This window comes from Manis javanica, chromosome 15, assembly GCF_040802235.1.
Source record: "Manis javanica isolate MJ-LG chromosome 15, MJ_LKY, whole genome shotgun sequence".
NCBI lineage: Eukaryota > Metazoa > Chordata > Mammalia > Pholidota > Manidae > Manis > Manis javanica.
This window is the reverse complement of record NC_133170.1, coordinates 82,708,758-82,729,596: the sequence shown is the minus strand read 5'-3', so window position 1 is coordinate 82,729,596 and position 20,839 is coordinate 82,708,758. Positions and strand designations below refer to the sequence as shown.

General features: G+C 51.7%; 1 protein-coding gene across 8 annotated transcripts; it reads left to right on the top strand.

The window, feature by feature from the left end:
• Positions 1-453: 453 nt before the first annotated feature.
• LOC108396872 (SEC14-like protein 4) lies at positions 454-18,950 on the top strand. 8 transcript variants are annotated; one of them, XR_012125398.1, is made up of 16 exons: positions 454-592; positions 3,163-3,238; positions 4,475-4,518; positions 4,833-4,892; positions 5,021-5,209; positions 7,135-7,230; positions 7,484-7,544; positions 8,432-8,542; positions 8,861-8,967; positions 9,044-9,183; positions 9,272-9,441; positions 10,582-10,807; positions 13,632-13,756; positions 13,890-14,030; positions 17,765-17,825; positions 18,837-18,950. XR_012125398.1 is itself a non-coding variant. In XM_073222351.1 (12 exons), exons 1-12 carry the CDS (start codon positions 539-541, stop codon positions 10,719-10,721), a joined length of 1,221 nt encoding a protein of 406 aa, XP_073078452.1. In that variant the 5' UTR covers positions 454-538; the 3' UTR covers positions 10,722-12,007. The 8 variants fall into 8 exon arrangements, 5 of the variants coding, with proteins under 5 accessions (XP_073078452.1, XP_073078453.1, XP_073078451.1 ...); XR_012125400.1 differs by lacking the exon at positions 18,837-18,950 and adding an exon at positions 18,622-18,735; XR_012125399.1 differs by lacking the exons at positions 13,632-13,756; positions 18,837-18,950 and having other exon boundaries at positions 17,765-18,091.
• The last annotated feature ends 1,889 nt before the right edge of the window (positions 18,951-20,839 follow it).

The following is a 20,839-nucleotide window of genomic DNA, read 5'->3' as shown; positions in this document are numbered from 1 at the left end:
GCATACGCGGGCTCTCCTATCAGCTGGTGGACACCGACAGGGGTGCACGCCTGTGTTCAAGGCCAGGGGAGGGAGTCTGGGTCCCTTTGGGCAGAAAATCCTGGAGACCACCTGGAGGACTGAGCCAGGTTTATTGAAAAGCATCTCTTTTTGCTTGGAAGGGGAACTCGGTGGTGTTTCCTAAAACTTTCCCGCCTGTCGAAACCCCATTCCCTTTCCCCTGCCGCGCGGGAACCTGCAGGAGCCCCCGAATGAGGAGGCACGGAGTAGGGGGCGCCTGCTGCCCTCCACTCAGGTCTGCGCTCTGGGACCCGTCTGGGGCGGGTCACTTCCCTGCTCGGAGGAGGGTGCGTCCTGGTGACCGCAAAGCCCCTGACGGGAGGCGGGAACGGGGCGGGCTGGGGCAGGACTGGCGCCGTCCCGGAGGGGCGGGACCAACACCTGACCCGCCGGGCAAAACCGGGCGGCGGCGAGGTCAGGCAGTGGGCAGCAGACTCCTCTTGCACGCCTGCGCCCCGCGCCCCTGCCCGCAGGCACCATGAGCGGCCGAGTCGGGAACCTGAGCCCCCAGCAGCAGGAGGCACTGTCCAGGGTGAGGGTGTTGCGCGCGGGGATGTTTGGGGAGAGTCCGGGCACCCTGACGCTGCTACCCCGGCTGGAGAGCCCGTTGTACAGACGGAAAAAGGGACCCTGGAGAGAGACTCTGTCCAGCCCGCGAGCTCCAGGGCGCAGGCGCTGAGGCAGCTGTGTCCAGGCCACTGGGCAGGAGCCCTTCTCTGGGGGACACAGGGGCCAGACCCAGTTTTCCACCGCTGTCAGCGCTTGGCCTCGGCGTCCTGGCCTCTTGCTCCCTGGTTGTGGGGGAGGGTGGTGCTGCGTCGCCTGGGGCAGGCGGAGCCCCAGATCTCTGGTTCAGTCACAACATCGGTTGGTTTCTCTTTGTGACTTTCTGATTTCCCAGGGCCCCGCGGAGCCCACTCCCTAATGTCCATGTTTTCATTAAAGGGGACAAGAGGGATTCTTGGTGATTTCAGGGCACTGCGGGCTGCACCTGGAATGTCAGCGCCCTGGGAAGGGGGAGCTTATCCAGGTCGTAGGTGCCACAGCATTAATTCAGTTTGTAGATGGCTGGGGACTGGAATATGTGGCTTCAGGTTGTGGGGGAGTGGGTGTCACAGCCCTGGCTCACACTTTGGGCCCGTGAAGGGGCAGCTTGTTTGTGGAGAATAATTTCTCTTGAGGCTGCTACCCTGGGGAGGAATGAGGAGCCCCGGAGAAGGAGGAGCCCTGAGTGAATTCCTAGTGAAGGAGAGCAGGGTGCCGGTAAGGTGGGATCCAGGGGAAGGGTGAGCTTCGCGGTGAAGGAGGTGGTTCCAGGAGCAGAGAGTCCCCATGAAGGACGGGTCCTCGGGTGGTGGGGAAGGGCTTCCCTGGGGGCACCCCAACTGGCAAAGGGCCTCAGGGGAGCCCCAGTCACAGGGCTTATAGGGAAGGACTGGACACTGGCCTTTGGGGTGAATTATGATGGAGATGCCTGTGGCCCAAAGAGCTTTAACGATGTAAAATGAGTTTATTCTTATTTTTTCCATCATTTAAAAGAAATAAATGCTAGCTATTTAAACATTAGGAAAAAAGAGGAAAATCAGAGGAAGGGGATGAGATGACCAGTGGTCCCAGAGGTCTAGACAAGCACTCCTGGGAGTGTTTCCCTCCAGCTCTTTCCTAAGCCTCGCTTTAACCACCTGTGGTCACACTGTGAGATGCTACTTTCACCATATGGCATCATCATAAATACTTTCTCTAAGTTAGCCCAGACCCTTCCCAGCATCCGCTCAGTGGCTCTCTCTCCTACTTGACACGCGCTGCAAAGGTGCAGTGGCCTTGAGAGTGGAACAGAGGGACTCCCAGCCTTGCAGCTTCCTTGCTTTGTCCCTGGGGAAGACCTTCTACCCCGCCCCCCAGGGCCTTAGTTTCCTCATCTGCGAAGCAGGGATGTGACCTTTGCCCCTCCCGCCTCAGGGCACATCCTCCCGCCTCAGGGCACATCCTGAGGTTCAAAGGAGGGGATCTGGAGGGGCTGGGGGGTGCAGAGTTATTGTTTCTCAGGCGGTCCTGCCCCCACGCACCCCAGAACCTCCTCAGAGCCTAGAGGCTGTTGATTATGCAAGAACCCCATTCCACGGGCCTGTCGGGCCTGGGGATTATTAAAGTGGATGCTGGCGCTCATGTTATCTATTAACACTGGAGGTGTTTAAACTGATGATTTGTTTTTAGTTATGTGAGCGGTACATGAATACATTCTTATTTTAAACATCACCCGTTAAAGCTAAAGGTGGTTGGGTGGCTGGCTGTCAGGACAGCTTCCTATGGCTTTGCTGGCCTGTTTGCAATCCCAAATTCTCATTCGCAGGTTCCCCTGCGAACCCAGCACTCGAGGCCCTGCCTTTTTGGACCCCGTGGTAGTGAGGTCTGTCTGCCTCAGACCTGAGCCTCGGTCTCAAACCCAAACTTCCCCGAACTCTGCCAGTGGGACAAGGCACCCCCAGCAGGTTGGCTTCCCTCCTCTTCCCCAGCCCTCACGGTGCCTGGGTGAGGCACCCCTGGCTGCTCTTTCAGTACCTCTCTGCTGACCTTTGCCTCTCTTTGTCTCCACAAGGACTCCACTGTCCAGGGCTCTGTGCAGGCCATGTTTTCTAAGCATCCACATTGACCTGGCACAGACTCTTTTGACTGGTACAAGTTTACCATTACCCCACTTCGCAGATGAGGAAACTAAGAACCAGAGAGGTCAAGTACCTTGCTTTCAAATCCAGACCCTCAAGATACAGTATCGGTGGCAAGATTCCTACAATATTCTGGTTGGCCTGCATCTGATTCATGGGGATCTTTGTGAATATAGGGATGGCAGGGCCCCTTCTCAGACCTATAGAACAAGGGAAAGAACTTCTCAGACCTATAGAACAAATTTGAGAAAGAACAAACTCTTCCTGCCATAGTGGGCTGAGAAGTGTCACATTCCCAGGTGGCAAAATGGTCCAGGCAGGTGCAGGGTGTGGTCCTCACCCTGCAGGGTCCCTAGACTGGACTGACTGGCAGATTGTGGAGCAGAATGGTCGGGGGTCATGGAGCCCCCCTGACCATTATATCAACCCCCCACCTCAGTTCCGAGATAACCTCCAGGACCTGCTGCCTGCCCTGCCCAATGCTGATGACTACTTCCTCCTGCGCTGGCTTCGAGGTGAGGCTGTGTCTGGGGGGTCAGGGGAGGCAGCGGGGAGGGAGGAGACAAGGGTTTCAGGGAGACTTTGCCAGACCGTGCTGTGAGTGGTAAAGAACATGGGCTCTGGAATCAGCCCACTTTGGGCTAGAATCTGAGCTCCCCTTCGCATCAGCATGGCCAGTCACAGTGAAGTTAGAGTTAAGTTCAGGATGATAGCTCTGGCCAGGCTTTGAGTCGGATGTGCTGAACGCTGTCTTCAGGGCTGGCCTCTGGGTCTGTCTCCAGTTCCTTGAAGACAGTGCTATGTTATACTCTCAAGGAGCCGGACGAGGAGGTACCCAATGAGCATTTCAGGAAGTGGCTGTAATTAAAGGTAGAGAAGGAGTTTCTTCTAGGAATTGCCACAGAAGTGTGAAATAACAGAAACCACCCCAGGACTTAGGGAATAGTTCATTTCAACTCCACACAACCGAAGGAATGGATTTTGAACTTGAGTCAGGAGAGAAGTCAGAAGCCAGGCTGCAAAGGATACACGGTGTAGTGATAGTTCCAGCCCTGGAATCAGGCAGACCTGTGATTGAATCCCAGCTCTGCCGTGTGCTAGCAGTGAATTCCCAGTGAAGGAGAGAGGGGTCCCAGTAAAGGGGGGATCCACATGAAGAGTGAGCTTCCCGGTAAAGGAGGAGGTTCCAGGAGCAGAGGGTCCCTGATGAAGGATGGGTCCTCAGGTGGCGGGGAAGGGCTGGCTTCCCTGGTGAGCCGTCATCCCACCCCATCTGGCAAGTACACTTTATTTAATGACATTGTTTGAATAACTCTGAAAAAGACATTCCCATGTAACAGATTAAAAAGCCAAGGCTCAGAGAAGGTAAGTGACTTGCTCAAGGCTATATAGCGAAAAAAGTGGGAGGAAACTGAATTCAAGCCCAGGTCTGTATGACCCCAAAGCCCACGGTCCTCACTACCCCTAACACCAAAGGGTGTCTCTGCTCCCAAGGGGATGTGGAATATTATCAGGTAGATAAGCCTCTAGAACAAACAGTTTAAAAAGGCCTGGAAACTGCAATTAAGGGCTTATAAGTCTTCTAGAGGATTAAAGATCCTTGTTTTTTAAAAACATGTCCAGACCCCCAGTGTATTCTTGGGGTGTCAGGAAAAGGTGAGGGCACCCCCACCATTTCCTCATGAGCTTTCAGAGAATGGCTCGTTCTAGATGTGGCATCAAGCCTTCTCTTCCTTTGGTTCCTTCTGTAGCTCGGAACTTTGACCTGCAGAAATCTGAGGGCATGCTCCGGAAGGTGAGGCCCCACTCTCGTGAGCATCCTGCCTCCCATATGGTGTACCCCAGGGATCAGCTACGAAGGGTGGGGACTCTTGCCCTGTCCCCTTTAATGTTTTCATTTCTCCCTTCCTCCTTGGATCCCGTTCTGCATCAAACCTGGGTCTCCCACATCCTCGTCCCGGCCCCCATTCCCAGTTCTGTGTTGGTGGAGCCTGGGGATGCTCTGGTAGGATCTTCGTGGATGCGGACAGGGGCAACTGGCCTGATGGCCCCTGGCATCCTCAAGGCCTTGGGGGCGGGCAGTCCTCAGGTCCTGCCCTGTCTCCTCAGCACATGGTGTTCCGGAAGCAACAGGACCTGGACAACATCCTCAAGTGGCAGCCCTCGGAGGTGAGCCCCATGCAGCGTCACCTAGGCCGTCTATGTCTCCCCTCCCCCCACACACATCCAGCCACCTGATGGCGCAGGAATATGACCTGGTCGGCTGCTTTGCGTCAGGACCTCACCCCCCTGCCCAGGTGATCCGGCTGTACAACTCAGGTGGTCTGTGTGGCTATGACTATGAAGGCTGCCCCGTGTGGTTCGACATCATCGGGATGCTTGACCCCAAGGGTCTCCTCCTGTCAGTCTCCAAGCAGGAGCTGATCTGGAAGCGTATCAAGGTCTTAGAGCTGCTTTTGCAGGAGTGTGAGCTGCAGAGTCAGAAGGTCAGCAACTGAGGCTGGGATGGGGGAGCTCACGGTGGGCCCATTCTGTCTAAAGGGTGCCACCAGGAGCAGGGAGGAGAGGCGCCCTGTCCCCGCTTTCCCCAACCCTCAGCATTCTGGGCTCTGGTGGGATGTGGCTTCTTCTGCAACCACCCACCCATAAGCATCTAACATGTACATGGTTCTCTCTATTGGCCTGTGCCTGAGATGACCAAAGCCCTTTCCCCTCTGACCTTGGGTGAGATGCTGGTCTAGGATGCAGTGAATGCTCTGGCGGTGTTCCCCAGGCACCCTGGGAGCAGTGGACGAATGGTCAGCTTTGTGTATGGAAATGATGGCCCCTGATTGTATGTTGCATGACTGTAAACACCCGGTCGGGGAGCCAATGCCTTGGGTACCTCCAGGAGCAATGGCCCTTGAAAACGGGCACATCCCTTGTTGGTCCCTAGGAGCTACTGTGGGGTTGCTACAAAAACATATCGAGGGCTGTGCTTCATGGCCTCCTAAGTGAAGAACCTGCACTCGCTGTTGCAGACCTTCTCCCCACCCACGACTGTTTCCCGACCCGTACCCTTCAGAGTGAATCTAATGCCAAGCATGGTCTTGTTGGTTTTGTGCGTCTGCATACCTAGATGAGCCTAGGGAAAGCCTGAGGGGGTGGGGGGCCGTGCTCTGTCCCCGTGGGAGGGTTTGGCCAGTGGCCGACTCCACATAATGAGAACAGGCACTGGGCTGGACACAAAGTAGACCTTCCGCAGAGCTCTGTGGCACCAGAGAGTTGCAAAGCCCCATATTAGTGCCTGTTTTGAATAGATGTGTGACTCCTAAACAAAATGGCTGAGGTCAAAACAGTGCCCTCTACAGCATGGAGGTTCCTGATTGGAGTGGATACTTGTGGTGATGGTGATAACTAATAAGAATAGCTTATTAGTTCTGCTGCCCTTGTCTAGCCTGGATTAATACTTAGTCCACAGGCACACACCTGATCATCTACATTTGCCCTCTTACAATACTAAACTATGTTTTCTACCTTTATCTTGCATCTACCTACCACTTCAGCATTTTATTAAAAATCATAATAATAATAATAATAAGCGAGAAATGTGGGATTCACATATAAATCAAGTATAAAAATCGAACAAATATTCATATTTGACCTGATTGTTTATAGTTCATAATGCGTGATCAAAACCGAAAGTTTCTGTGATGACTGCCCTTGTGCTGTTCACCATGTGAGAACTTATTCACTATGTAAGAATTCGTTCACCATGTAAGAACTTGTTTGTTATGCTTCAGAAGATTGGAGACTGACGAGAATTAGGCTTGGGGTTGATTAATGACTGTGCATTGAGTCCCCTATACAGAATTTTATTGTTGTTAACAACCATTTGATCAATAAATATGAGAGATACCCTCTCAAAAAAAAAAAAGAATAGCTGCTAATATTTACCAGGGACAAGCCACGTGCCAGGCACTGCTCTCTGTGGGTTACCTCATTTGGTTCTCACAGAAATTCTGTCAGAACCTAAAATTATCCCCATTGCACAGAGGAAAGAAATAAAGCTCAGAGGGGTTAAAAACCTACCCAAAGTCACACAGCCTGCCAGCAGCATAGCTCCAGCTTGGACACACTGTGGGACTGCAGGTGCTGGCTGACCTAGTCTACTATTGTACTGAAGATGCCCAGTGAGCAAACATGATTCCTTTAATTCTACTGTTAATTAGGCAATAGTGTCAGGCAAACAGTGTGATAGATAAGGTCCACCATGCCAGGGCTTTGTTGTTCTGTCTTCTTAGACCCTCGGTGGGCTCCATGTGTTTGTGAAACACTGGGCATCTGGGGTGGAGGTGGCAGGAAGGTGGGAGGGGTGCCTGGGTCTCTGGCCAGGATCTCCTGGCTGGAGCTGTTGTTCTGTCCCATGCAGCTGGGCAGGAAGGTAGAGACGGTCCTGATGGTGTTCGACATGGAGGGGCTGAGCCTGAGACACCTGTGGCAGCCAGCTGTGGAGGTCTACCAGCAGGTAAGGTAGGCCAGCGGGGAGCCACTGCCCACAACAGCTTCTGGGCCACCAGGAGCGAAGCTGGCCTGGGGTGCCCCCTCCAAGGAGAAAGAGGAGGGAGAGGATCACAGGGATAAAATATATGCTCATGGGGAGGTCAGGATGGGCTGCGGCAGGCGGGGGGCCTCTTGTCTCGGCAGTGGCAGAGGCCGCCCGAGTCCAGTCGTGGGGGTGTCGGAGCGCAACCTCTACCAAACTTGCCTTGACTCCACAGTTTTTTGCCATCCTGGAGGCGAATTATCCTGAGACGCTGAAGAACTTAATTATTGTTCGAGGTGAGCTCACAGTGAGGATGACCTGGGGAGGGAGGATTGGGGGATGGGGAGGACAGTGGGGAAGCCCCGAGTTCAGGGTTCCTCAAACCCTCCTTTGTAAAGAATAAGGTTTTGTTTGTTTTAGTTTAGTGCTTCACAGACCAATACTTTCGGAACATACAAAAGCATGTGCAGCTGTGTCAGAGAAGTTATGTCTCAGTGTTTACTGTCACCTGCTTTGCTTACCTGCGCATGGTGTGTACCGGATGGTCTATGGCCAACACTGGCTGGTGGGTGCACGTTGAGCGGGATGGTCCCCGTCTGTGACGGCCATATTGCATGTTCTCTGGGGTCTGATGACCTGGCTTCCAATCTCGCCAGCTCTGTGACTTGGAGCACATCTATATGACCTCACTGAGCCCCGGTTTTCCCATTCTGGGAAATGGCGATGCAACTGCACCTTCCTTATAAGAGAGCTGTGAGGTTAGATGAGACCGTCTGTGGAGAAGGAATAGCACAAGGCTTGGCCTACAGAAAGCACCTAGTAAGTGTGAGTGATTCCGATGGGACGTGAGGGCTAATGCAGATGCCCCCTCTACTTGCACCCAGGAGGGTCCCAAGACAAGCTGGGAAACCACAAGTGTGGGAAATAATAGGAGCCACTGGGGAATCAACATTGCTGATGCCCTGCCGCTGGGTATGGGGTGGGAGGGGGAAGTGTGCCAAGGGTTATGCATACATTGTTTAATTAATCTCCATTTTACAGTTAGCAGCAATAAGACTCAGAGAGGGTGAGTAACTAGCTGAAGGTCACATAGCAGAAAGTGGCAGAATCTAAATCTGTCCAACTCCTATCCAGCCCATGCCCTTGGTGGTCACTCTCTATAGTCAAGTCCTCTCTGGTCCAGCTTCCGAGGGAGTTTCATGTGTTCCAGCCCCCAAGCTGTTCCCTGTGGCCTTCAACTTGGTCAAGTCATTCTTGAGTGAGGAGACTCGAAGGAAGATAATGATTCTGGGAGGTGAGTCTTGGCCTCCTGGCCATACCCATGTCTGTATCTGCCTGGGAAGCAGAGGTCAATGCTCAAGGCTCCATTTCTCCCTGGTTCAGCCTCTTTACTCAGGTGCTGGCCTTGGCCTGACCTCTGTCAGCCTTTGCACACTCACATGAGTGTTTGGGCCCTAGACCCCGGGCTGGGTGGCCACAGAAATCTTTTGGGTGCTCTCAGGAATAGGTGCCCAGGAGAGAACAGACACATCAGATTCCCTCCCAGGGATCGGCCCCCTCTGCCCTTTGTTGAGCCCCGAGTCCCCTCAGAGACCCTCTCTTCCGATCACAGGCAACTGGAAGCAGGAGCTGCCGAAGTTCATCAGCTCCGACCAGCTGCCTGTGGAGTTCGGGGGCACCATGACTGACCCTGATGGCAACCCCAAGTGCTTGACCAAGGTACAGGGTGCCCCTAGGACGGGGAGGGGAGGAGACGGCCATGGTCCAGGAGCCACTCACTGGCGCCCACCCACAGATCAACTACGGGGGCGAGGTGCCCGAGAGCTACTGCCTGCACAACCAGGTGAGGGTCCAGCACGAGCACACAGTGACCGTGGGCCACGGCTCCTCCCTGCAGGTGGAGGACGAGATCCTGTTCCCGGGCTGTGTGCTCAGGTAGGGTGGCAGCCACTCCACACCTGGGCACAGCTGGAGGGGCCAGAGCCCAGGCCAGCCGTCATCACTGCGGCTCTGTCTCCTGCAGGTGGCAGTTTGCGTCAGAAGGGGCAGACATCGGCTTTGGGGTTTTCTTTAAGACCAAGATTGGGGAGCGGCAGCGGGCAGGGGAGATGACGGAGGTGCTGCCCAGCCAGCACTACAACGCCCACATGGTACCCGAGGCCGGCAGCCTCACCTGCCACAAGGCCGGCGTCTGTAAGGGCTACAGGGCTCACTGGAGCTGTTTTCCTCCTCACAGCAGAGAAATGAGCTGATGGCTCATTTGCCCTCCGGTCTGTTTGCCCTCTATTCCCAGCTCCCCGGGGGCTTCTGAGGGTCTGTGTGAGCTCCTAGATCCTGTGGGTATCAGAGGAATTGGCTTCAGAGTGTTAGAGCTGGTGAATGGCCCCTGGGTATGGATACAAAGACAGAGACATGTAGTAGAGAGATTCTCAGGCTGTGGACACGGCACCTGGGAACCCCTGCACTGGGCTTGACAGGCCAGGACTCCACCACACCTGGCACGAGACAGGTGAAAAACAACCATGGACTTAAGTCCCTGAGTCCCAGCCTGCCCAGGTGCGTGGGCCATCAGACTCTGGGGATCCCAAAGAGATCAATTGCCCAGGTGTTTATCCTTCATTCCCAGGATGTAGGGGAGTCCTGCAATGGGTGCCCAGGCCAGACACAGTGTGGCCAGTTTTCTCAGAGGTAGTGTTGCCCAGGAACACTGACCTCCCACCTCTATTGGGAACAGCGCTTGGAGAAGGGGAACATTGGTTGATTTCCTTTGGAACAGGAGAACAAGTTTTGCTGATTCTTTCATTAATATTTGCCTCCTTTGCCTTTGTGGGGAGGGAGCGTTAGAAAAGTGGGAACACAGAAATCTGCTCACACTGAGCTCACGCCAGATCTTGGTGTTAAAGGAAATACCTTCAGTGAAAGGGGCGATGAAAAAGTGGCTTACGGAGGTCAGCCCCCTCCTCTGGGGAAATCTCTCCTCTCGAGGTCGGAACATCCAGATAAGGGTTCCTCTCCTCCCTTGCCCTGTAATGGTCAGGAAGTCATTCCAACCTCTCTAAGCCTCGGTTTCCTCATCCATAAAGTGGGCATAAGAATACCTTCTGTGTGGGGCGCCTGAGGATTCAGGGAGCTGAGAAGGCTGATATCATGCCCGGCACATACAAGAAGCTGATGCGTGCTGGTGGTCATTACGGTTCCTTCAGTGAGCACACGCTTCCTCCAAGGATGGTCATGAGCAATGGCTGCAGGCCTCAACCACAGCCCTGGGCAGCCCCAGGCAGCCCTGTCCTTGTGCGGGGCTCACTTTGCCTGACTACTTCTCCATCTTTGCAGACGTCCTGCGCTTCGACAACACCTACAGCCTGATGCGCGCCAAGAAGGTCAGCTACACCGTGGACGTGCTGCTCCCCGACAGGGCCTCTGAGGAGAAGATTCAGAGTCTTGAAGTGGCGAGACCATCCCCAGTGCAATGAAGGCTCCTGCTGCTCCTATGCCTGTGCTCCAGCCCCTTTGCACCCACTCCCTGTCCTCTGCCTTCCCAGGCAGGGTGGCGCTGGAGGTGACCGCAGAGAGCTGTGTGCCCCACACGGCCTCCTCAGCTCCTTGTGGGTCCACCTGGCCCATTGGCCAAGCAGTGTGTAGGCTGCTCTGAGGATCCAGACAGGGACCCCGTCTACTGATTACAGAAATAAGAACCCTGAGGATGAACCTCTGAGGAGGGTCTGGCTGTAGAAGCTGCCCTTGTATCCCTCCTAACAAGGTCCACCCATCCCAGGACTCCACCACACCTGGCATCCTAGCCTGGGGGCACGTGCATGGGCCTCAGGCCCGCAGGAGTGCAGCTTGAGTCCCAAAGATCAGGAAAGCCCCATTGTCTGCACAGAGGGGCTTGGCAGAGATAGTCAGGGCCAGCTGGAGGGAGCTGGGTGGAGGGATCTCTGTTATGACAGAGCTTTGAGGCCCATCCGGTTGCCCTGCATCTGGAGGGAAAGTCAGAAATGGAGAGTGAGACTTGGCAGGGATAACCGTCCAGAGGAAAAGCCATGCTCAGCCTTGCACAGAACCGAGTGGGTGAAGACCGAGTCGCTCAGGATCCCAGTGACCGCCTCCCCTCCCCACCTGCTGAGATCTGGCCCCATTCTGGCTCTGAGTCAGGCCAGGACCAAAGCAGACCTGCAGTTAGGTGGGACATGCTCGGGTAAGGTGCCTGTGCTGGGGTGCAGGGTGTGGAGCAGCCATCCCCGGTGCTCAGCTTTGATCCGACTTGGCTCTTGGAGATCCATCAAGCTCTTCTTCCATCCTGATGTCTTGATCAAGGGGAGGCTGAAAGTCAGCCGCCAACTCTCCCTACCCCAGAGCCAACCCCCATCCAGCAACTGGTCAGTGATGGCTTCTGTTGCCCAAAGGCTGCTCTCCTGGTGCCCACAGCCCAGTTAGGGCCACGCCCCCTCTGCTGGATGGACCGTGCCCCACAGAGCAGACCTTTTCTGGGAATGAACCAAGAAGCTGCTGAGCTGGGTATGGTTTTGCAGGTTGTCTCCAGGCAGCAATGAAGCCATCGACTGGCCTGGAAGCCCAGGCTGTACTGCCTGACCCCTCCCCACCCTGCCTCCTGCCCTCTGGCTGGACCAGGCCAATGGCCACCAGCACCGCCAAAGACCTGGCCCTGGGCTGCCCAGCGCTGGGCTCCAGACCCCTGCCACTGCTCCCCTTGTCTCTCCTGTACTGCTGTCCACAGGATAAAGTAGTGCTGCCCACAGGTGACGTCTGCAGGAATTACTGGTCAGATGTCCCTGTAAAAGGGGTCTTTGCTGCAGAACATTAGTATTGTGGCTGCCAAGGCCCTTTCCAGAGACAGGACACCTCAGCAAACACCACTATCCTGTCGCTTTGCAAGCCAGAAGCCAGGCTCCAGCCCTTTCCTGCTCTCAGATGCTGTGATTTCACTTTCTCCAGTTAATAGGAGGCTTCTCAATTTCCCAGGGCCTGTTGGGGGTGAGATAACGATGAGGCTTGGGAAGGTAGGAGTCTTCAGGTGAGCTTTGTGAGGCCCTTGAGGCCCTGGCCCTCCACCTGTGGCTGCAGCATCATTCGTGCTTTAGCACAGTCTGAACATGGACTCTGCTGCTATAAAAGGCAGACTAATGGCCAGAAAAACTGCTATGCCAGTGCCAAGGAGACAGCCTGGGGCTGCCTGGCAAAAACCACAGAGCATCCCCGTGTCCAGAGGCTGCTCCTGCAGCCCAGGTGTGACAGGCTGCCTGACCCCTGGTGCATGGCATGGCCACCCTCTGTGTGGCCTCCCCAGGTGCAGGAGCATCTGGAGTCCCCTGAGCCACTCGGCCCCACTGCCCTTGGCAGGCTAGAGTGGGCATGGCAACTGGGGCTGGCAGGTTTCTCTGGGCCCACCTGTTACCAGGACAGAGCTTATGATGCCTCACTTCAGCCCTCACATCCCAGGCCTAAAAACAAGGGGTTTGTGGACTTGAACCCTGACCCTGCCTTTCTAATCACCAGCAGCTAATTTCTCACCATTAGCAACAGCCTCGTCTGGGTTCTTTGCAGGTAGCAAAATTGGTCCGCCCCATGCACAGGGGTTTCCCCAAGCTCTGATCACAGAGAATTTACACAAATATGGGCTGTCCCAAGGGCAGCAAGTAACAAGGGGATCAGGTGGAGACACCAGCAGCTCTGAATCCCAGAGCAGGCAGAAAGCACCTCGTGTTAAGCAGTGAGTGAAGCTATTGCCACCAGAGGTAAGAACAGAATCTCCCACCGGGCAATGTGGGCAGCTGCCATTTGGGAGCTGGGCAGTCAAACCCCAGCCCTGACTTATCACCATCAATTTTTTCCAAAAAAAAAAGAAAGAAAGAAAGGCGGAGGTGGAGGGAGTAGCCTAGAGAGAGGTTGGCTTGCAGGAAGTTTGTTTCTTCACCCATCCATTTATTCATTAACATTTATTGAGTGCCCAGCACCAGACACTGCTGGCCTTGGGGACACCGGGGACACTGGGCTGACCCGACTCCGTTAGCAGGAAACTTGCCTTTATCCAGGGCGGCAGGAGTGACTCCAAGATCCCTTACCAAGTGGGCTATGCCGCTGCTCAAAGGAGCAGGAACCACATTCTGGGGGAGCATCTTGCAAAGAAACCTGATGGGGGTCAGATATGCTTTGCCCAAAGAGGCGTCCCCAGAAGGGAGAGCTGGCGGTGTGCAGGGGTGACCAGGTGCGGGTAAGCCTTTGGACTGAGGAATGCGTGAGAGCAGCTGTGGGTGTTTGGGGCCAGAGGAAGCCAGGACGGTTCTTGGGCTCTTGGCTGTTTGCTATTTGTGAACAGCTGTGTACACATTAGGTAGTGATTGATACACAATTTTGTGATACAGATTACAAAACAGAACCATTGTCAAGAAAGAATGGCAAAATCTTGGCAGGAGGCTACAGATCAAAACTCTTATGCAGAATGAGGTGGTTGGAAATAACCAGGCCTCATCCGTCTGGAGGAATGGAGGTGGGGCCCACCCTTGCTGGCCCGTCTCACTCTTTCAGGGGAGGCAGGTGGGGTGTGAGCAGGGCACCTCTGGGGGTTCTCTGAGGACAGGTGGAGAGTCTCCCCTGACCCCCAAATCTCTGCCCCTGTCCAGCTCACCTTCCAAGAGCCCAGGCCAGAGCGGACACCACTGTGGAACAGCCACAACTGCCCAGAGCAGGAATTCCCCAGAGCTCTGTGGCATGGCGCTCAGCAGTTTGCCCTGGTCCTTTATGTGCAACCCTGAAGCAGACAGGTATTATAGCTCCATTTTACAGGGCAGGAAATTGAGGTTCAGGGAGGAGAAATGTCTTGGCCAAAGACTTAGTGTCCAATGGCAGAGGGGAGCCAGCACCCAGATCAGCTGCCAGACACCCCTGCCCTGCCTTTGAGGAGAGGAGAGGGTCCGGGTGGGATGTGACAGGCCAGCTCCACTCCACACCTCTGCGCCAGGCCCAAGCAGAGGCGCTAAGCACCATCCCCAGTATACAGACAAGGAGAGGGAGGCTTGGGGAAGTGGCTTGTCATGTCATGTGATACAAAGAAGGGGAGGGAAGATGTGACCCCAGGTCCATCTATCCAGACAGCGCTGGAGCTTAAAGGGCACACTTGGTGGACAGGCTTCACACTTGGTGACTTCAAGGAGGAGGCGACTGCCAACAGGCCTGAGATGAGCAGTGCTCAGGTGACCTACATCATCAGCCACCAGAGGGCGGTGTTGGGCTGGCTCTGCCTCTTTCGCCAGCGGTGCAGGAACAGGCCTCTAAGCATCCGGCAGGAAGGTCGGCTTTGCAGGCAGGTTGAGGCTGGAGAGGCCAAGCTCCCTGGACCGAAGCTCTTTGTGGCGCTGCCTGGAGTGGCATAAAGAAGTGGTCCCACCTGGCTTCATATCCTGGTTCTGCTGCTTGCTGGCTTGCTTTCTAAGCCCCTGTGGTCTCCTCTTCCTCCCCATTGACTACTGCTCTGGTCTGGGCCTCTGTCATCTCTTGCTTGGATTATTACCAAGGAGTCCCTGTGTCTCCCTGTGCCCGTTCCTACCCTCTCCTACCCAGACTCCATGGTACAGACAGTAGAAGCAGCTGTATCATCAGCATCAGCATATCATTATCATACTTCATTTTCTGATCACAAAGGGAAATGAAAGTAAACAGTGAAAAATACATACCAGGGAGGAAAAAAACCATTAGAGCTAACAAATAATTTCAGCAAGGTTGCAGGATACAAGAGTAATGGACAAAACTCAGTTGCATTTCCATACATTAACAAGGAACATTCCAAGAATGAAATGAAGTAAACAATTTCATTTATAATAGCATCAAAAGAATAAAATAGTCAGGGATAACTTTAAAGAACTACAAGACTGGTACACTGAAAACTAAAAAATATTGTTGAAAAATTTAAAAAGACAAATAAGTGAAAAGACATATATGTTTATGTTTGGGAAGACTTAATATTTTTAAGATGCAATACTCCCCAAAGTGATCTACAACTTTAATGCAATCTTCATCAAAATCCCAACTGCCGTTTTTGAAGAAATGGACAAGTTGATCCCAAAGTTCATATGAAAATGTGAGGGACTTAGAATAACCAAAACAATCTTGAAAAAGTAGAGGAGGTCTCACACTTCCCAATTTCAAAATTTAATAGTACAAAACACTAATTAAAACAGTGTGGATGGCATAATGATAGACATATAGATCAATAGAGTAGAATTGAGAATCCAAATATATACTCGCATCTATGGTCAAGTGACTTTTAAGAAGTGTGCAAAGACCAACAATCTCTTCAACAAGTACTGCTGGGACAACCAGATATCTACAGGCAAGTAAATGAAGTTGGGCCTCACACCATATACAAAATTTAAAAATGGATCAAACCCATCTAACATTATAATCAATGGTGAAACCCTGAGGGCTTTTCCTCTGTAATCAAGAATAAGATGAGGATGCCTGCTTTTTGTGACTTCTATTCAGCATTGTATCAGAAGTTCTGGCCAGAGCAATTAGTCAAGAAAAAAAAATGCATCCAAACTGGAAAGGAAGAAATAAAGTTATATCTTTTCACAGATATAATGATACTAAATTTAGAAACTCTAAAGATTCCATCAAAAAAATGTTATAATAAATGAATTCGGCAAAGTTGTGGAATACAAAAATCCATTGCATTTCTACACACTAACAAAAATGAAAATTAGAAAAGGAAATTAAGAAAATAATTCCACTTACAATAACATTAAAAAAAATACTTAGGAATAAACAACCAAGGATGCAAAAGACTTAAAAAAAAAAAGACTTGGTAAAAAGACTCCAAAACTACAAACTACAAAACGTTGCTGAAAGAAATTAAAGAAGATAAATAGTTGGAAAGACATCCCAAGTTCATGGATTGAAAGATGCAATGTTGTTAGGATGTCAGTATCACCCAAAGCTATCTACAGATTCGATGTATTCCATATCAAAATCTCAATGACTTTTTTTGCAGAAATAGAAAAATCCAATTTAAAATTCACATAGAATCCCAAGGGATCCCAAATAGCCAAAACAATCTCGAAAAAGAAGAACCTCACTTCCTGATTTCAAACATTACTACATAGCTACAGTAACCCAAACAGTGTGGTACTGGCATGAAGACAGACCTATGACTAATGGAATAGAAGACAGGCTTCAGAAACAAACCTTACATATATGGTGAAACGATTTTTGACAAGTGTATCAAGACCATTCCATAAGGTGGTAGGATGAACTAATGGTACTAGAAAAACTAGACACCCCCAGGCAAAAGAATGAAGTTGTACCCCCACCTTATACCATTATAAAATTAACTCAGAATGAATGAATGACCTAAAACTATAAAACTCTTAGAACGAAACAGGGGAAAATCATTATGACATTTGGATTTGGAAAGGATTTCTTGGATATGACACCAAAAGCACAGGTAACAAAAGATGAATTGGACATCATCAAAATCTTAAACTTTTGTGCATTAAAGGACACTTTCAACAGAGTGAAAAGGAGACACACAAAATGGGAGAAAATATTTGCAAATCCTGTAGCTGATAAGAGACTAATACCCAGCCTATATAAAAAACTCCTACAGCTCAATAACAAAAAAACAAACAACCAGATTTTTAAAATGGGTAAAGGACCTGAACAGACATTTCTCCAGAAAAGATATGCAAATGGGACAATGCCCATGAAAAGATGCTGGACAACACTAATCATTAGAGAAACACAGAAATTACAATGAGGCACCACCTTCACACCTCTGAGGATGACTATTAACAAACAAAATAAATAACAAGTGTTGGTGAGAATATGGAGAAACTGGAACCATGTACATTGCTACTGGGAATGTAAAATGGTGCAGCCACTGTGGAAACAGTGTGGTAGTTACTCAAAAAATTAAACAGAATTACCTTATAATCCAGCAATGCCACTCTTAAAGATTTACCCAAGAGAACTGAAAACACGTTTCCACAAAAACTTGTACAAAAAGATGTTCATAGCAGCCTTATTCATAACAGCAAAAGGTGAAAACAACCCAACTAGCCATCAACTGATGAATGGATAAAGAAAATGTAGTATATCCATACAAATGAATATTATCCAGCCATAAGAAGGAGTGAAGTATTGACACATGCTACAGGGTGGATGAACCTTGAAAACATTATGCTCAGTGAAAGAAGCCAGTCACAAGAGGTTATATTATTCTCTTCATATGAAATACCCAGAATAGGGAAACCTATAGAGATAGGAATTAGATTAGTAGTTGTCAGGGGTTGGAGTAGGGGAACAGGAAGAGGGGACTAACTGTTATGGCTACAAGGTTTTTGGGGGAGTGATAAAAAATGTTCTACAGTTGGATAGTGGTGATGGTTGTATAATCTTGTGACTATACTGAAAATCACTGAAATTTACCCTTTATGAATGTTGAGTTTATGGTATGTGAATTTTATCACACTTAAACCAATTTTTTTTTAATTCCCAAAAGGAGACTAAACTGTCCAAGTAAAGATGGAAAATATACTGACGCGGGTTCTACTGGAACTCTGGTGAGGCACCCTGCCCCGCCCCAATTCCCTTGCCACGTCCCCTTTTAAGGCCACCCCCCTCACTTTACAGCGATCCCAAACTGCCCCCCACTTGTGTCTTCCCAGCAATGCTCATCCTTTGGAGAGGCTCCTCCTGGGCCCCCTCTGCACTCACCCAACCGGTTCTCCTACAGCCCACCTAGGGGAAGGCAGGCAAGAATGTGGGGGCCAGGGGAGCAGCCCATTTACATTTCCTAGTAACTCCCTAGGAGGAGGGGTTCCAGGGTGTGGCATGGGCAGCCGTCTTCCCCACTGCAATTGTTTGCTTAGGTGATTGTCGCCATGGTCCCCCGAGAGCTTGGCAAACTAGGAGCTAAACACAACTTGGGGATGTGCCCTGTGGGTTGGGGGTGGGGGAGGCGTCCTCTTTTACCACAGCCTTTGTTTCAAGGGAAGGAAATCAATTCTGCTGGCCTCAAGACACCCTGCAGTCCCAGGGGGTGGATTCAGTTTCCTAACCCAGGATGATAGTTTGGCCCATTTATTGAGCACTTACTGTGTTCCAGGAACGATGTTAAACTCTCCAGGGGAAGGCAGGGCTGGGCTGTGGTTGCAATGCAAGTTCCAGAGTCGGACAGGCTTAGGTTCAAATCCTGGTCCCCCATTCCCTGGCTGTGTACCCTCAGAAGAGAGTCTTACTCTCGCTGACTTTCTCTTTCTTTGTAAAATGGGGGTACCCTGTTTCCAAATACTTTGATAATGATATGATGTTCTCATGTCGGTGACAGCTTCTTTCACTGAGCATAATGTTTTCAAGGTTCCACAAATTGTTGAAATGTTCAACAAATGGGAGACTGTGAGCTCCGTGCAGCAGGGACCTGATCCGTCTTGTTCCTGTAATATCCTCAGGATGCCCCTCCACATTCCTTTCGCCTTCCCACCTCCAGTCCTTCGCCCATGCCAGCCCCTCCGCTTGAGACGCCTGTTCCTCTACTCAGATCTCCACTGATCAACATCCTTCCTTCCCTCAAGGTCTGGCTCAAAGGCCACCTGCACCCATCGGGATGATCTCTGTGCCTAGGTCCTCTCCTTGATTCAGATGGAAGACGCTTAGGCTACTGCGGGACAGCCTAAGAGTGCAACAGGAAAGTGGTTAATTGCACGGGCTTAACTCTGGTCAGGTTACTTAACCTCTTTACACTTCAGTTTGCTTGTCTGTAAAATGGGCTTAATAATGGGATGTACCCCTAGGGGGTTCAAATTAAGTAATACACTTACAGTGGGGCCCAGCATGTAATGAGCCCCAAATAAATGTAGTAAACCCGTGTTGTCCACACGGTAGCCACAAGCCACTGGGGTGATTTAAAGTAGAGTAAAGTACAATTAATCAAAATTCAGTTCAATTCCATTAAAACTTGAGTTTTTCAGTCTTAAGAACCATATTTCCCTTGTGACTAGAGGCTTCCAATAGGACAACTCAGATCAAGTTCAGCTGGACAGCGCTATAGACGATGACTGTATGTGTACACAGGAGGTGCAACATGCCCGTTTGTGGTCTGAGTCAGAAAAGGCATTTAGGAGTATCTTGGAAGGGCCACAGCTCCTAGAGGACCCCCCACACTCCTCCTGGCTCTCCCTGCCCCGAAATAACTGGTGCACCTCACACTAGGGATGCAAGCGAGAAAGGAGACTGGTGAGAAACAGGCAGGATTAGAAGCTAATGAGGGGGCAGAGGAGGAACCCGATCTCCAGCAGTGCCAGCCAGGCGGGAAGTGGGACGGACAACAGCCAGGCACTTTGTAGAAAGAGGCTGGAATGTGAAGTGGGGCGTGGCTGGGTGTGGGTTACCTAAGTCTCCCATGTGCACATGGTAGGTGCCTCCGATGGAGGGGGATGGCCACAGATGGCTCCCCCCTCCTTCTGGGCCCCATTCGGTCAGAAGCACAGAGCAAAGGATGCGTCCAGCACTACCCCACATTGGTCAGCCTAAAGAGGTCCTAGAGGGCCCAGGGTGGGGATGCAGGATGCCCTAGGAGCAGGACACTTGGGAGAGTTCTGGTAAGAGAGGCCTGGGCTAGCCCAGCTGTCGGGGCTGCAACTAGCCCAGGGGTAGTTTCAGCCCACGTGGACCTCTTCAAAGCCCGGAAGATGTGGCTGTGTGAATGTACTGTGGTCTTGAGCAGAGGCACTCCTAGTTTCTTTAAAGACAGTCATTGACAATGACTGCCATTTGATGGGGACTCTGCCCCCTCAAAGCTTACAACACCTAGAGGAGAATAATCCCTTAGACATGTGCAGCCCTTGGCAGTCTGTCTGTCTCATCAGATTCTCGTTCCAGCCCTGTAAGGAAGACAGGGCATGGCCTGGTAGGCCCGTCCTATAGATGAGGCAAGGGACACTCAGAGGTATCATCTTGAAAGGGAGGTCATATAGGGGGAGTGGGGAGCAGGGTTGGGACTTGCAGGCACTCTAATGGTAGGACACCAGGCCCAATGACAGAAATCAAAGCCTGGGGCAATCCTCAGGGCTTGCGCCTGACCTTGCAGTGAGGGAGGATGCCCCTCACTGATGAGGAGTTTGAATTCCCAAGGAACACCCTCAGCGCTCCAAGGCCGTCGATGCGTCCCACCTCCCTTGAGCCCAGAGGGTGCAGGATCCTGGACAAGGACCCTCATGCGCTCATGACCTCAACGATGGGGAGGGGGCAGCAGGGTGGGGGTGCTCAGCCTTTTCCCGTGTGGCAGGTACGGGGCCAGCACCATACCGTAGGATCTGAAAGAAATCAAGAGAGGACACTTTAGAGTTCCATTTGTCTGCCCCAGCTTGTCCCTTCTTGAATACGGATGCTTGTTGCAAAAGGTGTGAGCCTCCCACCCCACAAAGTGAATGGACTGCTTGCTAGGCTCCTACCATCAGAGCTGGGGCTGCCCTTGCACTAGGTGTGGGGTCTCTTGCTGAGTGAGATGGGGAGACAGAGGAAGAGAAAGGGGGCCTGCGAGAGCAGTCCTGACTCTCCTGAAATCCCCCTTCTATGG

Excerpts from the sequence above, each read along its gene's own strand:
- LOC108396872 (XM_073222350.1), top strand. The coding sequence starts at position 539 with ATGAGCGGCCGAGTCGGGAACCTGAGCCCCCAGCAGCAGGAGGCACTG. Across the intron at positions 593-3,162 it reads AGCAGGAGGCACTGTCCAGG|TTCCGAGATAACCTCCAGGA; the intron begins GTGAGGGTGTTG and ends CCCCCACCTCAG. Across the intron at positions 7,545-8,431 it reads GAACTTAATTATTGTTCGAG|CTTCCGAGGGAGTTTCATGT; the intron begins GTGAGCTCACAG and ends TCTCTGGTCCAG.